General features: G+C 35.6%; 1 protein-coding gene across 1 annotated transcript in view; it reads left to right on the top strand.

Annotated features, from left to right (window-relative positions):
• SEPTIN14 (septin 14) overlaps positions 1-13,649 on the top strand; it is a 32,524-nt gene that overhangs the window by 11,701 nt on the left and 7,174 nt on the right. The window contains exon 5 of the mRNA XM_054589657.1: positions 13,195-13,291. Within this exon, the coding sequence (XP_054445632.1) occupies positions 13,195-13,291 (97 nt within the window). The remainder of the gene's footprint in view (positions 1-13,194; positions 13,292-13,649) is intronic.

Genomic DNA, 13,649 nt, shown 5'->3' with positions numbered 1-13,649 from the left:
AGATTTACTTACATGTCATCTTCTATGAGTTTTTAAAATTGTGGTAAAGTCCACATAACAGGAAATTTATCATCTTAAATATTTTAAAGTGTACAGTTGAGTGGTATTATACATTCACATTGTTGTGCAATGATCATTTTCATCTAACAAAACTGAAACTCTGTATCTAGGATTCCTGGTTAACAAGTTTTTTTTTTGTTTGTTTTTGTTTTTCCCTCCTTGAACACTGAATATGTTATCTCATGGCTTTCTGGCTTCCATGTTTCTGTTGAAAAGTCAGCTATTAATTTTATTGGGGTTTCCAAGTAATTAATTAGTTTTTTTCTCTTGTTGACAATCTGCATTTTTACAATGATGTGTCTGTTGGTGAAGCTCTTTGCATTTATCTTGATGTTGGTTTTAATTTTGGATGTGCAAGTTATTGTTTTTCAATAAATACTGGAAGTTTTCAGCCAACATGTCTGAGTATTTTTTCTTCTCCTTCCTCTCTTTCCTCCTCTTCTGGTAGTCCCATTACCTGGATGTTGATGCACCTAATGGTGCTCACATTTCTCTAAGATCCTCTTCAATTTTTTCTTGTTTCATTCTTTTCTTGCATGATCTCTATCTTTATGTTTAATTTTTCCTCTGCCAGATCAGATAAACTTCGGAGCCCCACTACTAAATTTTTTGTTTTCCATCATTGTACTTTTTAAATACAGAATTACAATTTGGTTTTTTAAAAATTTATGTATTTCTTTTTAAAAAATTTTTTCACATACATTTGTCTCCATTTACCCGCCACCTCCTTCCCCTGCCACACCCACCTGCACCTCAGCCCCTCAATCCTTCCCCAGATTGGCTTTGTCCATGTGTCCTTCACACCTGTTCCTTGATCTGACCCTTCCCCTTCCCCTCCCTGCTACCCGCCTCCCTCCCTCCCTCCCGTCCCCATCAGTTTCTTCTTTTTTTCAATGTTGCTGGTCATATTTTCCTTGCCTACTTGCTTTGCAATTTGTTTTTTTTAATAATTTCTATTTCTTTATTAGTATTTTTTGTTATATGCAACATTGTCATCACACTTTCCTTTACTTATTTTTATCCCTGAGTATATATATACATGTATTTATTGTAGTCATTCAACTTTTTAAACTAAGAACAGCTATTGATATTTAGTATTTACAACTTTATGTTTTTGGAGATACGTATGTATGTATCACAACAATCAATCATATAAACTTATCTGACACCTCCAAAAGTCTCCTCTTGCTCCCTCTATTTTTTAACTTTTGTGGCAAGAACACATTCAACTCTTTGCTTCTATGTGTTTGAGGATTTTATTTTTAAAAATATTTTATTTTTTTATTTTGAGAGAGAGAGGAAGGGAGTAAGAGAGGGAGAGAAATGTCTGTGTGTGTTTGCCTCTCACACACCCCCTACTGGGGACCTGACCTGCAATCCAAGCATGTGCCCTGGCTGGGAATTGAACTGGCGACCCTTTGGTTCGCAGGCCGACACTCAACCCACAGAGCCACAGCAGCCAGAACTATGTGTTTGACAATTTCAGATTCCAGATATAAGTGAGATCATGCAGTATTTGTATTTCTGTGTCTGTTTTATTTCATTTAGCATAATGTCACTAATGGTAGGCTATTCCTGCTTTTTAAAATTTTATTTTATTTTTTTGTTGTTGACACTATTACAGGTGTTTCCTGTTTTCTCCCCTTGTACCCCTCCTCTGCCCAGTCCCCACACCACCCCCCAAGCCTTCACCATATTGTTGTCTGTATTGCTGGGCTATGCATATATGCATATATGTTCTTTGGCTAATCTATTCCAGACCCCCTCACCCCCACCCTCCGGAGATCTGTCAATCTGTTCCATGTATCCATGACTCTTGCTTATTTGTTCATCAGTTTATACTGTTCATTAGATCCCACATATGAGTGAGATCATATTGTATTGGCCCTTCTCTGACTTTTATTTTGCTTAGCAAAATAATCTCTGAAACACCAGTCAGAAAGAATATAAGCACCCCAATGTTCATATGTTCAGGCAGTGTTATTTCCAATAGCCAAGATCTGGAAACAGCCCAGGGGCCCATCAGTAGATGAGTGGATAAAAAAGATGTGGTACATTTACACAATGGAATACTACATGGGTGTAAAAAAAAACAGAGATGGTTTTCTCTTTCTCAGTAGGTTGAATAATATTAAATTGTATGCGTACACCATATTTTTTACTTGCTCATCTACAGATGGACATTTAGATTGTTTGCATATCTTGACTACTTTGAATAATCTTGCAATGAATATGGGAGTGTAGATAGGTCTTTGAGATCCAGAAATCAATTATTTTGGATACCCAGGAGTAGGACTGCTGGATTAAATTGTAATTTTATTTTTAATTTTTTTGAGGAACTTCCATACTGTCTTCATGGTGGCTACACTCATTTACATTCCAATCAACAGAACACAAACTCCTCTTTTCTCCACATTCTTGCCATCAGTTATTGTTTTTTTGTGTTTTTTTCATAATAACCACATTAGTATAAGTAAGGTGAAAAATCATTATGGTTTTGATTTGCATTTCCCAGGTAGTTAGTAATGTTCAACACCTTTTCATATACCAATTGACCACTTGTATGTCTTCTTTGAAGAAGTGTTTATGCAGACCTCTGGCCCATCTTTATGATTGTTTAGTTGTTTTCTTGCTGTTAAGTTAAGGGAGTTTCTTACATATTTTGGGTATTTACCATTTGTCATATATATTGTCTGAAAATATTTACTTCCAATCTGTATGTTTTCTTTACATTTGTTGATTATTTTCTTTGTTTTGTAAAAGATTTTTAATTTGATGTAGTCACACTATTTTTGCTTTGGTTACCTGTGTTTTTGGTGTCATAGCCAAGAGATAATTGCGCAGTCCAGTGTCTAGAAAACTTTTCTTCTTGTTTTCTTCTAAGAGTTTGATTGGTTTTATATTTGATTTTAATACATTTTAAATTGTTTATTGTATATGGTGTGATAGAAAGGTCCAAAATCATTCTTTTGCATGTGGATATCCAAATTTCCTATCAGCACTTATTGAAGAGACATTTTCTTTCTTTTCTTTTTTCTTCTTCTTTTTTCTATAAGATACTTTTTCTATAAGATACTTTTTCTATCTTTTTTTTCCATGTTATATTCTTGGCACTCTGTCAAAAATCAGTTGACAGCATTTGTGTTGTTTTATATTTGGGTTCACTGTTCTTGACAGTGGTCCCTATTTCTGTTTTTATGTTAATACCATATTGTTTTGATTACTTTTGCTTTGTAACATGTTTTGAATTTAGGGAATATGATACCTCCAGTTTTGTTCTTTCACAATATTTCTTTAAGTATTTATTGTCTTTTGAAATTCCTAATGAATTTTAAGTTGTCTCTTTTTTATTTCTGTGAAATAGTCCATTGAGATTTTTATAGAGATTGCACTGAATCTATAGAAAACTTTGGAAAGTATGGACATTTTAATATTAATTCTTCTAATCCATGGACATGGGAAGCCCTTCTATTTATTTGCCTTTTAAAGTTTTTTCCTCAATGTTTTGTAGTTTCTCTGTATGTCTTTTATCTCCTTAAGTTTATTCCTAACTGTACCTTTGATTTTGTTGTAAATGGAATTGCTTTCTTAATTACCTTTTTGGATAGGTTGTTTTGAGTGTATACAAATGCAACTAATTTTTGTATGTCAATTTGGCGTCTTGCTACTCTACTGCATTTGCTCATTCTAAAAGTTATTTTGTGGAGTCTTTAAGATTTTCTACATGTTTAAACAGAGATAGTTTTTCTTTCTGATTTGAAGGAGTTTTTTTTTCTTGCCTAATTGTTCTGTCTAGGATTTCCAATAATATGTTAAATAGGATAAATGAAAGCAGGCACCTGCCTTGTTCTGGTAGTTAAAGGAAAGCTTTCATCTTTTCATCATTGAATATAATGTTAGCTATAGGCCCTTCATAAATAAACTTATTGCATATAGGTAATTTCCTTCTATGTTTAATTTATTGAAAGTTTTATATGAAAGGGTATTAAATTTTGTCAAGGTTTTTCTGAATTTATTAAAATGATTGATGATGTCATTTTATATTTTATTCTGTTAATATGCTTTATCACATTGATTGATTTGTATATGTTGAATCATCCTTGTATCCCGATGATAAATACTGCTTGATCATGTACTGTTGTATTTGCTTTGCTAATATTTTGTTGAAGAGTTTTGCATTTATGTTCCTCAAGGTAATTGGCTTGTAATTTTTTTCTTGTATGTTCTTGTCTGCTTTTAGAATGGTTCCCTCTTCAATATTTCAGGAAGAGTTTAGAAAACACTGATACTATTTTTTCTTTAAATGTTTGGTCAAATTCATCCATGAAGGCATTAAGTCCATGGGAATATTCTTTCCTGATTGTTTTTAAAATTACTCCTTTAATGTCCTTTTAAATGATTGGTTTGCCCAGGATTTCTATTTTTTCTTGATTTAGTCTTGGTAGTTTGTACGTTTCTAGGAATTTTTCTTTTCTTTTAGGTTGTCCAGTTTTGGGGTGGGGGGCGGTATAATTGTTCACAGTAGTTCCTTACGATGCTTCTAATGTCTAAAGGTTCTATTGTAATGTCTCCTCTTAAATTTCTTATTTTTATTTATTTGAATATCCTCTCCTTTTTCTTAATAAATCTGGCTAAGGCTTTGATTTTGAAAATCTTGTCCAAAAACCACTCTGTTTTTACAATTGCTTTTCTACTCTCTATAATTTATTTCTGCTATAATCATTTTTTTCCCTCCTTATGCTAATTTTAGTTTTAGTCTGGGCTCCACCCTCACCTCCAGTTCCTTGTGTAAAGTTAGCTTGTTCATTTTAATGTGTTTCTTCTTTTTTATGTAGGAGTTTATTGCTAAAACTTCTCTGTTAGTACTTTTTTGTTGTTTCATACATTTTGATGTGATGAGCTCCCCTTTCCATTGTCTCAAGATATAATTTTCTCTCTGTCCCAATAGATGTTTAATAGTGTATGTTAATTTGTATGTATTTGTAAATTTTCCCATTTCTATTAAGATTTCTAGCTTTATTACATTAATACCAGAAAAGATACCTGAAATGATTTCAGTATTTTTAAATTTGTTAAGACTTATTTTGTGACCTATCATATGATTTACATTGAAGAATATTTAATGTACACTTGAGAAGAATGTGTAATCTGTAATCTGGTGCTGTTGAGTGGAATGTTCTGTATAAATCTTTTAGGTTTATTTGCTCTATAGTATTATCTGTTTGGTTCTGCTTTTTCCTTATTGATTTGATGTTTTAGCCATTTTAGTATGGGAGAGTGAAGATTCTTCTATTTCTCCCTTTAGACCTGTCAGTGGTTGCTTTTTATATTTAGGTGTTTTGATATTGGTAATCAATATATTTATAATTGTTACGTATTTTAGTTGCTTCGACACTTTATCATTATATAATGACTTTATCTCTTATGACAGTTTTGGCTTAACATTGTTATTGTCTGACATAAATATAGCCACCCCTGTTTCTTTGGTTACCATTTGTATGGAATATCTTTCTTCACCATCACTTTCAGCCTATGCGTATCTTTAAATCTATACTCAGTCTTTTGACAGCCTATAGATTGCTCTTTTAGTTTATCCTTCCCCCTCTCTATGCCTTTTGATTTCAGAATTTAGTCACTTTACCCTTAATATATTGATGGATAAGGACTTATTCTTCTTACCCTTGCAAGTTTTAATATTTTTCTATCTCTTTTATAGTTATTTTGTTCCTGTCTCTCCCCTTGTATTTATTTGTGACTTGATGATTTCTTTCATGCTGGTGTATTTTGATTATTTCCTCTTTATCCTTTATTCATCTACATTACTTTTTTGAATTATCATTACCATTGGGAATACATTAAGCATTTTATATTTATAACAGTCTGTTTTATGCTAAAAACAAGTTCAGTCACACGCAATTACTCCACTTCCCTCCAATTTATAAAATTGATGTTAGATTTTACTTCCTTGCATATTGTGTTTCAGTTAATAAATTTTTTGTGGTTACAATTGTTATTACCAATTTTGTTTTTTAAATTATACATTAGTGTTTAAAGTGATTTATGTGCCACCATTGCAGCATTACAATATTCTTGTTTTCTTTATATTTACTTGTAGTGGTGAGATTTCTACTTTAATGTGCTTTCAAGTTGTTGTTTAACATCTTTTTGTTTTAACTTGATAAACTCCAATAGTATTTCTAGTAAGATAGATATAATGATAACAAGCTCCCTCAGTTTTTGTCTGGAAATGTTTCTATCTCTCTTTCATTATTTTTTAAATAATTTTTAAATTTTTCAATTAAAATTGACATACAATGTTGTATTAGTTCTAGGTGTACAACATAGTGATCACACATTTATTTAACTTACAAAGTGATCATCCAGATAAGTCTAGTACCCATGTCTAGTAACTATTTATTAGAATATTATTGATTACATTCCCTATGCTGTACTTGACATCCCCATGAATATTCTGTAACAACCAATTATACTTCATCCCTTCTCCTTTTTCACCCATACCCCCAACCCCTCTTCCATCTAGCAACTATCAAAATGTCCTCTGAGTCTATTAGCATATTTCCGTTCTGCTTGTTCATTTATTTTGTTTTTTAGATTCAATTGTTGATAGATATGTGTTTATTACCATTTTATTGTCCATATTTTAATATTTTTTCTTTTTAAAAAACTTTTAAATTGTTGTTCAAGTACAATTTTCTCTATTTCCCCCCACTACTCCCCTTGCCCCACCTACCCCTCCTCCCACCCTCGATCTTACCCCTTTTTGGCTTTGTCCATGTGTCCTTTATACATGTTCTCTGATGACCCTCTCCTTTTTCCCCTGTTATCCCCTCCTCCACTCCTCTGGTTATTGTCAGTTTGTTCTTTATTTAAATGTCTCTGGTTATATTTTGCTTGCTTATTTGTTCCGTTGATTAGGTTCCATTTATAGGTGAAATCACATGGTATTTGTCTTTCATTGTCTGGATTATTTCACTTAGCATAATGCTCTCCAAATCCATCTGTGCTGTCATGAAGGGTAGGAGCTCCTTCTTTCTTTCTCTTTTTTCTCTTTTTTCTTCTTAAAGAAGACCCTTTAACATTTCATGTAATGTTAACTTTACATTAACTTTACTGAAATGTTTACATTTCATGTAAAGGTGATGAATTCCTTTAGCATTTTCATGTCTGTTTATATGTTGTTTGATTCTAAATGATTGCTTTGCTGGGTATAGTGATCTTGGTTGTAGATCCTTGCTTTTCATCACTTCGAATATTTCTTGCCAGTCCCTTCTGGCTTGCAAAACTTCGGTTGAGATATCAGTGACAGCTTTTGAGAGCTCCCATGTTGATAACTAACTGGTTTTCTTTTTCTGCTCTTAAGATTCTCTCTTTGTCTTTAACCTTTTGCATTTTAATTATGATGTATCTTGGTGTGGGTGTCTTTGGGTTAATCTCTTTTGGGAGTTTCTGGGCTTCTGGGGCTTGTATGTCAATTTCCTTCACCAAGTTAGGGAAGTTTTCTGTCATCATTTTTTCAAATAGGTCATCAATTCCTTGCTCTTTCTCTTCTTTGTCCAGCATCCCTATAATGCGAATGTGTGTATGCTTGACATTGTCTGAGAGGCTTCTTATACTATTTTCATTTTTTTGGATTCTGTTTTTTTGTTCTCTTTTGTTTTGTTTTTGCTGTTCTTACTTGGTGTCTTCTGCTTTGAATTCCAAATTTCTGATTTGATTCTTGGCTTCATCTACTTCATTGTTGATTTTCTATAAATTATTCCTTCTGTTAGTGTATCCTTCATTTCTGACTGGTTCTTTTTTATGGTTCCTGTGTCCTTTTTCATGCTGTTGAAGTTTTCACTAAGGTCATTGACATCCTTATAACACGTGTTTTGAACTCTTCATCAAGTAGATTGCTTGTCTCCATTTTGGTGAGTTCTTCTTGTGGAGTTTTGTTCTGTTCTTTCATTTGGGCCATATTTCTTTGTCTTCTTATTTTGGTAGCCTCTCTGTGTTTGTTTCTATGTGTTAGGTAGTGCTTCACTGTCTTCAGGCTAGGTAAAGTGGCCCTATGTAGTAGGTATTCTGTAGGGTCCAATAGCACAGCCTCCCTAATCAACCAAGCTGGGCATTGAAGGTGTGCCCCTCCAACCATGTATAGGCTGTGTACGTCCTCCTGTTGTAAGTGAGACTTGATTGCATTTGGCACATCAGTGGGAGGGATTTACCCCTAGGCCAATTGACTGCAAGGACTGGGGGCAACCACCAATAACTGTGGAGAATCAGTGGTGCAGAGGCCCACCCCACGGAGCAGGACTTACTTCAGTGAGGCTCTGGTGCCTGCTGAGTCCACCTATTGAGTGTGTCATTTGTGGAGGTGGTTGGGTGGTGGTGCTTCAATAAGGTCTGAAGCTATCTACTGGGTGTGTTGGCTCTAGAGCTCCCCAAGAAATTCAGGCCAAAGTCAGCCACCACCTGTGTTCTGCCTGGGCCATCTGGCATGAGTTATAAAGATGGCTGCTACTTGTGCTGGGCTTGGAGGTGCCCAGGAAAACCTAAATTGTGAACCAAGGCTGGCTGCTGCTAGTGCCAGGCCTGGGGCCACTGAGCAAGAGATATAGGGCATGCTGAGGCCAGATGCTGCTTGTCTGAGAGATTTTAGGAAAGTCTGAAGCATGAGCCAAGACAGGCCATTTGTATGGAAAAGCCACTGGAAACAGCTTGGATTGGCCTGAAAGTTGGGTGGGTCAGGGCGTCAGGGGTCTCCAGGGTTGGGTAAATAGTGTGAGACATGTTGATGGCATCTCCAATATGGCACCATCTCCTGGATCTTTGGGGGAGGGGCCTTAGAAAAGGAACAATGTCATCAATGTCATCAGGAGTTTTGTCTGGCAGAAAGCTGGCCCTCTAGCTCTCACCCTAATGCCAGACAATTTAGTTTCTCCTCGAATGTCCCTTGTGACTTGAGCTGCTGCTCCATCACTGGAGCTCAGAGAGAGTGAGTGTGAGTAAGTAGATGCATGGGCTTTTTAAGAGGAATGCCCGTGACTGCAGAAGTTCTCTGTTTTATTTAGCCACAATCCCCACTGCTTTTGAAGCCAGAAGTTATGGGGACTTCCCTTCCTGGCACTGGAACCCTGGGCTGGGGGCCTGGTGCATTGGAAACTGACAAAATGTCTTCCAACATGGCTTTGTCATTTTACATTCCAACCAGAAACAAATTACAGTTCTTATTGCATCACATCTTTGTCAGTATTTTGGATTTTGACAGCTCTCATAGATGTGTAGTGGTATCTAATTTTTGTTTTCATTTATAATTCCTTGATGTATATGATGTTGAGACTCTTTTCATATACATATTTGCCATCTGTATCTATTTTTGATAAGGTATGTGATCAGATATTGTGCTAATTTATAAATGGGTTATTTGTTTTAAGAGGCTTTTATATATTTTGAATATCAGTCCTTTATCAGACATCTGTTTTGCTAATATTTTTGGATTATCTTTTTATGTTCTTTAGCAGTGTCTTTTCACAAAGCAGCAAGTGAGCCTGTGCACGGACCCAGTAAGAGGATGTGTGGGTTTCCAGCAGCCTTTTGTCTTACCCAGAGGGATGGAATCCCCACTGATTTTCACAGCCTGATACGATGGGGGCCTCTTTTCCTAGCACTGGTTCTCTGAGACCCCTCTGTGGGCCTGGAACCCTGTGCTCCTTAAGGGGAACCTCTGCAGCTGAGATGTTCCTCCCAATTCTCAACCACCATATATGGGCATGGGGCCAGTCCATTTTGTGTCTTCACCCTTCTTTCCAGCCTCACATGGCTTCTTATTTATATCTGTAGTTATAGGACTTCTGTTCAGCTGGTCTTCAGATGTTTCTCCAGGTTGATTGTTCTATAATTTAGTTGTAATTTTTTTCAAAGTTTATATCTTTTTAAAATATAGTTTATTGTTTATGCTATTACAGTTGTCCCAATTTTTCCCTCCTTTGCTCCCCTCTGCCCAGTACCACCATTCCCTCCAGCAATCGCTGCCCCTTAGTTCATGTCCATGGTCATGCATGTAAGTTCTTTGGCTTCTCCATTTCTTATACTATTCTTAACATCTACTTGTCTATTTTGTACTTATAAATTATGTTTCTTAACCCCTGCACCTTTTCCCTCATTCTGCCTCTTTCCCCTCCCAGCTGATAATCCTCCAAATTACCTTCATATCTATGCTTCCGTTCCTGTTCTGCTTGTTTGCTTAGTCTGTTTTTCAGATGCAGTTGATAGTTGTGATTTTGTTTCCATTTTAATGTTCATAGTTTTGATCTTCTTTATCTTAAATAAGTCCCTTTAACATTGCATATAATAATGACTTGGTGATGATGAACTGCTTTAGCTTTACCTTGTCTGGGAAGAACTTTATCTGCCCTTAGATTCTAAATGATGATTTTGCTGGATAGAGTAATCTAGGTTGTAGGTTCTCGATTTTCATCATTTTAAATACTTCTTGCCAGACCTTTCTAGCCTGCAAAGTTTCTTTTGATAAATCAGCTGGCAGTCTTATGGGAACTCCTTTGTAGGTAACTCTCTGCTTCTCTCTTGCTGCTTTTAAGATTCTCTCTTTATCTTTAACTCTTGGCATTTTTATTAGGATGTGTCTTGGTGTGGTCCTCTTTGGACCTAATTTGTTTGGGACTCTCTATGCTTCCTGGACTTACATGTCTATTTCCTTTGCCAAACTGGGGAAGTTTTGTTTCATCATTTTTTTCAAATAAGTTTTCAACATCTTGCTGTTCATGTTCTCATTCTGGCATCCCTATGATTTGGTTGTTGTACATTTGGAGATGTCCCAGATGTTTCTTATATTATCCTTATCTCTTTTTTTTAATTCTTTTTTCTTCTTGCTGTTCTGGTTAAATGCTTATTTCTTGCTTATGTTCCAAATCATTGATTTGAATCTCACTTCATCACCTCCATTGTTGGTTCCCTGTAGATTTTTATTTCACTTAATGTAACCTTCATTTCTTCCTGGGTCTTTTTTTATGCTGTTGCCTTACTCAATGATTTCTTTGAGCATCCTGATAACCAGTGTTTTGAACTCTGCATCTGATAGGTTGGTTATCTTCATTTTGTTTAGTTCTTTTTCTGGGGTTTTGTTCTGTTCTTTCATTTAGGCCAAATTTCTTTGTCTCCTCAATTTGGCAGCCTCTGTATGTTTGTTTCTGTGTGTTAGGTAAAGCTGCTTTGACTCCCTGTCTGAGTAGTGTGGCCTATTGTGAAAAAAGGCACCTGTAAATTGTGTGGGGCAGAGCCTTAGGTAATCATCATGGCAAGGCAACTTGCTTTACTGCTTTGTGGCTTTTTGTTGGGGGAGGGCTCAGAGAGGGGACAATGCCGCTGCCTGGCTTCTGGAGGTTTGTCCAGGACTCGCCATATTTCCAGTCATTTCATTTACTCCCCATATGTGACTGGTGCCCTTTCAGCTGTTACCCTGATGTTGAATCCTAGAGAGAGTGAGTCTGCATAAGTTCTAAGTCCTTGTGGGCCCTTTAAGCAGTCTCCTGAAAACTCAGCCCTTTCTTCTGCTGTCCCAACCCCTACTGATTTTTACAGCCAGAAGTTATGGGGCTTTATTTTTCCCATGCTGGAACCCTGGCATCTGTGGTCTGGCCTGGGGCTGGGATTCCTCCCTCCCAAGGTATTCCTCCTGATTTTTATCCACCACATATGAATGAGGGACTGCCTGTTCTGCCACCTCTCTGTTCCACACTGTGTCTCTGTGTATCTCCGCCTGTCTCCACATCTCTGCCCCTCCTACCCATCTGGATAAATGTGTCTTCTTTAAATCCTTGGTTGTCAGACTTCCATACAGCTTGATTTTCTGATGGTTCTGGGTGTTATTTGTTTTAAGAACTAGTTGTAATTATTTCTGTGGTTGTATGTGGAGGCAAAGCATGTTTACCTACGCCTCCATCTTGACCGGAACAATTTAGTTGTAATTTTGAAGTGTTCATGAGAGGAGACAAGCACAGAATTTACCTACTCTACCATCTTGGTAGGTAACCCATGCCCCATTTATTTTAAGGTGTTAAAATATAAACATATTTATGAATTAAAGTAATGTAAGTAATATACATTTTTAATTTATTCTTCTGTATTATATATATTTTCATATCTTATCTTAAAGATATTGGCCTCTCTTACCTAATAGTACACCAAGGAACTCATAGGGAGTAATTTTTCATCAAAACTAATTAATAGACTACTGTTAATTATTAAACATTTAACATAATGCTTAATAATTTTTACCTTGTACATTATGTATCAACTTTTCTATTCAGACAGACCATCTGTATAACTTCTGAGAGATCATTACAATTTTGCATATTCTGCCTCTGTATCCTGTTCAAAACTTTATCCTTACCTATGATTGTCCTTTTACTTTGCTTATCTTCTCCCCTAACCTCTCTCGGTTGACATCATTTTTTATTAATAGTTCACTTTTATTGTATTTTTGCGTTACCTTTTATCCCCCCATACCCTCTTCCACCTCCACCCACCACCCACCGCTGACTTCATTTTTCATACTTCCCCTGACTCTCACCATCACATGATTAAAGTGACCCTTTAGTTGTATTTAGAATTCATATATATGTACATCTATGAATATATATGAAGCACTATTTATTTATATACTTTATATTGTATATATATTAAGAAATTATTATAGTTATAGTTATTCTTAGTACTTCATATTTTAAACGTACTACATATTTAACGGTTAAAAGTGATTTGTACATTATTTTCTTGATATTGTCTTTGTGTTTCAAGGTAAAGATAATGTGAGAAAAAACGATGTGTCTACTAAAAATCTTTTCTCTTTGTACATCATTCCCACAGCATAATGCCTTGGTTTAGAGTCATTCTACTCAGTAGATAGTTTTCAAGACTTGACACTAATGCTTGTAGAAATGAATTTGTACATATTTATTGCCAAGTCATAAAATCTGAGGCAGGGTATACCCCTTGTTTGAATGAGCTTAATTTATTATTCTTGTCTGTGTTATTTCCATAACAGAAATAAGAGTAGCAGTGTATGTCATGTAGGTATAAGGGAACATGATTAAAATTGTCTTTCCTTTACAGAAACAGCTACCTTTTGCTGTAGTTGGGTGTATGGATGAGGTGAAAGTTGGAAAAAGGATGGTCAGAGGCCGTCAGTACCCTTGGGGAGTTTTACAAGGTAAATATTATGATAGCTAGCAGGCGTGCTCCGGACTGGTTGTGTGTGTGTGTGTGTGTGTGTTATAGTATATGTAATATATGCTATAAATATCCTATATTACATATAATAATCATTTTATATATATCATTTTAACTTGAGCCAATATTGGTAACTGTTGCTAAACAGTAAATTAACAGTTACTAATAAGGAGCACAGATTCTGTTTCATTTAGGCTAATGCTTACTTTGATTATGATTTATTCTCACAGGAGTTTGTCAGATGGCGCTTTAGGCAAAAATCCAGAGTCTGGATAGAACCTCCTCATTTATCCCAGTTTTCCAGCTGCATATTAACTCCCTATGCTGGAAAGTGCTTT

The sequence above is a fragment of the Pteronotus mesoamericanus genome, unplaced genomic scaffold, assembly GCF_021234165.1.
Source record: "Pteronotus mesoamericanus isolate MK-2021 breed Mesoamerican mustached bat unplaced genomic scaffold, CSHL_Meso_final scaffold_167, whole genome shotgun sequence".
In the NCBI taxonomy this organism is placed as follows: Eukaryota; Metazoa; Chordata; class Mammalia; order Chiroptera; family Mormoopidae; genus Pteronotus; species Pteronotus mesoamericanus.
The sequence above is the reverse complement of the archived record's forward strand: the minus strand, read 5'-3'. Positions and strand labels throughout refer to the sequence as shown.